At 35.6% G+C, this 2154-nt stretch overlaps 1 protein-coding gene across 1 annotated transcript; it reads right to left on the bottom strand.

Moving 5' to 3' along the window:
* Window positions 1–596: 596 nt before the first annotated feature.
* On the bottom strand, window positions 597–2154 carry LOC141673535 (uncharacterized). The gene is made up of 3 exons (XM_074480286.1): window positions 1661–2154; window positions 1400–1509; window positions 597–1024 (listed from the first exon to the last, which is right to left on the bottom strand). Exons 1-3 carry the CDS (start codon window positions 2152–2154, stop codon window positions 597–599), a joined length of 1032 nt encoding a protein of 343 aa, XP_074336387.1.

Genomic DNA, 2154 nt, shown 5'->3' with positions numbered 1-2154 from the left:
GCCAATATACTATTCAACAAGGCTAAATTAGATTTATATAATTGATCCAAGATAAATAAAATTAAAGTCAAAAAGTATTTTATCCAACTAAAACAAATTGTTAAGATATAGATTATATATGTCCCACCTTGCGCTTTTTTTTAAAGCCGAAACAAAATCGAAGTTTCCGAAAAGATATACCCTATCAACATTAGCATTAACACGCTAGTAAATCATTAATACAAAACTACGTCAATTTTTAGTTATAGTTTGGTCCAAATTACGTTTCTAGTTTGATCGCGTAAATTTTAATCATTATTTTTTAAATCATATTTATGATTAAATACAGTAGTAACCAGTAATAGTAATTATATAAATCAGTTTAAAATTTGAATTTTATCAACAAATTAAATAATTTTAAATTACAAATATTCTCATTGAAATACATTATCTATTTAATAGGGCCGAGTATATATTTTTTAGAATCCATTTCTCGGGTCACTATACAAACTTTCTAGTTTAAAATCTAATTATTATAAATAACTCTTATAATATAATAAAAAATATAGTCATATCCATACTTACTCTTTTTTGTTGAAAGTAAATTGCTTCATTACTCAAAGACAATCATAAGAAAGAGCCTCCAACAAACACGTAGGAGAAAACGTGAAAACATTATGGGAATTTACTAAACACGGGATTTTAGCGACTTCATGTGCTACCCGGTTAGCATTCTTCCGAACAAAAATAATCAAAACTCTACATAAATTGCTTAGCATCTGTTTACAAGTCTCGATTATTTCTCCAACCTCTAGAAAATTCATCTTCTGGCATGCAATTGCATCAACATTGAGCTTTGTATCAGACTCAATTATCACTTCATCATTTTGCTTGCCCATGTCCATGATCCATGATAATGCTTCCATAATGCCCTCTGCTTCCGCTTCAACTACTGATATCTCCCCTGCCAATTTCTTCGTCTTGGCTGCTAAGAACTGGCCTTCATGGTTCCTTAGCACCATACCTGTGGAGAAAACTTTGGCACCTGGAATGACAGATGCATCAACATTTATTTTGAACCATACAGGTGGAGGAGGTTTCCATCTTTCGTTGGCTTTAGACACTAGAACTTGAGTTCTCGACTGATCATGTTCCACAAGATCGGGGTGTTCTCTTGCTTGAGTCTATTGTGCTAAAATCTGGAAGCTACTATCCATAGAAAAAGCAGCTGTGACTACTTTGCCATCCCATACCTTTTTATTTCTTCAGTACCAAATGCCCCATAAAACCATACAAATTTTCAAAAGCTCCTCAGCCTTAGCATCAATAAGTTTCTGCAGCAGCCACCCATGAACACACTCCACTTGACTCCAATCATAACTTAGCCCCGCGTAATTTCAGCATTCCGTAGCAAAACTACAGTCATAAAACAAATGTAACATATGTTCTACATCAGTTTCACACATAGGACAAGTAATAGGAATTCGTATTCCTCTAGAGCTTAATCTCCATCGAACTGGGACAACATTCCTGCAATATCGCCACACAAAAACTTTAATTTTATGAGGGATATTTAGATGCCAAATTCTCTTCCAACCTACACATGAAGGAGTAGCATGCAAACCAATATTTGATTCATACCAGAAGTGATAAGCTCTTTTTGCCGTATAAGCACCATTACTCGTGAACCCAAACTACTTGATCAGCCACATCTCGTTGAGGGATAAGAGTTTCAAGAATTGCATCAGCATCTTCTTGAACAAAATTATGTCTGACTAAAGTCGTATTCCATTTCTTTTCACCTGGCATGAACAGAGAAGCCACTTTCTCATCTCTACCTTCGTACATTTGAACTTGCTCCACCTGAAAATCAGTTTTATTTCTCAACCATGGGTCTGTCGTAGCTGCAATAGATTCTACATTCCCTAATACCCGCCGAAAGCCACTACTCAATTCCTCTTTGGCTTGCCATAGCCCTGTCCATATGAGGCTCGATCCTTGGCCTTTGTTTGCCTTCAGCACATGCTTATCAGAAAAGTATCTTTCCTTAAAAACCTTTGCAACAAGAGAGTCCGGATTTCGCATAAAATTCCAAATATGCTTACCAAGCAATGCAATATTAAAGCCATGAAGGTTCCTGAAACCTAGTCCGCCCTTGCTTTTCGTATAACTCAT

The sequence above is a fragment of the Apium graveolens genome, chromosome 7 (assembly GCF_009905375.1).
Source record: "Apium graveolens cultivar Ventura chromosome 7, ASM990537v1, whole genome shotgun sequence".
Taxonomy (NCBI): Eukaryota; Viridiplantae; Streptophyta; class Magnoliopsida; order Apiales; family Apiaceae; genus Apium; species Apium graveolens.
The sequence above is the reverse complement of the archived record's forward strand: the minus strand, read 5'-3'. Positions and strand labels throughout refer to the sequence as shown.

Coding starts and splice junctions, on each gene's coding strand:
- LOC141673535 (XM_074480286.1), bottom strand. CDS start 2,154: ATGAGTTATACGAAAAGCAAGGGCGGACTAGGTTTCAGGAACCTTCAT. Junction 1,510..1,660: donor CAAGTAGTTTGGGTTCACGA/GTAATGGTGCTT, acceptor GCGATATTGCAG/GAATGTTGTCCCAGTTCGAT. Junction 1,025..1,399: donor GTTACATTTGTTTTATGACT/GTAGTTTTGCTA, acceptor CTGTCATTCCAG/GTGCCAAAGTTTTCTCCACA.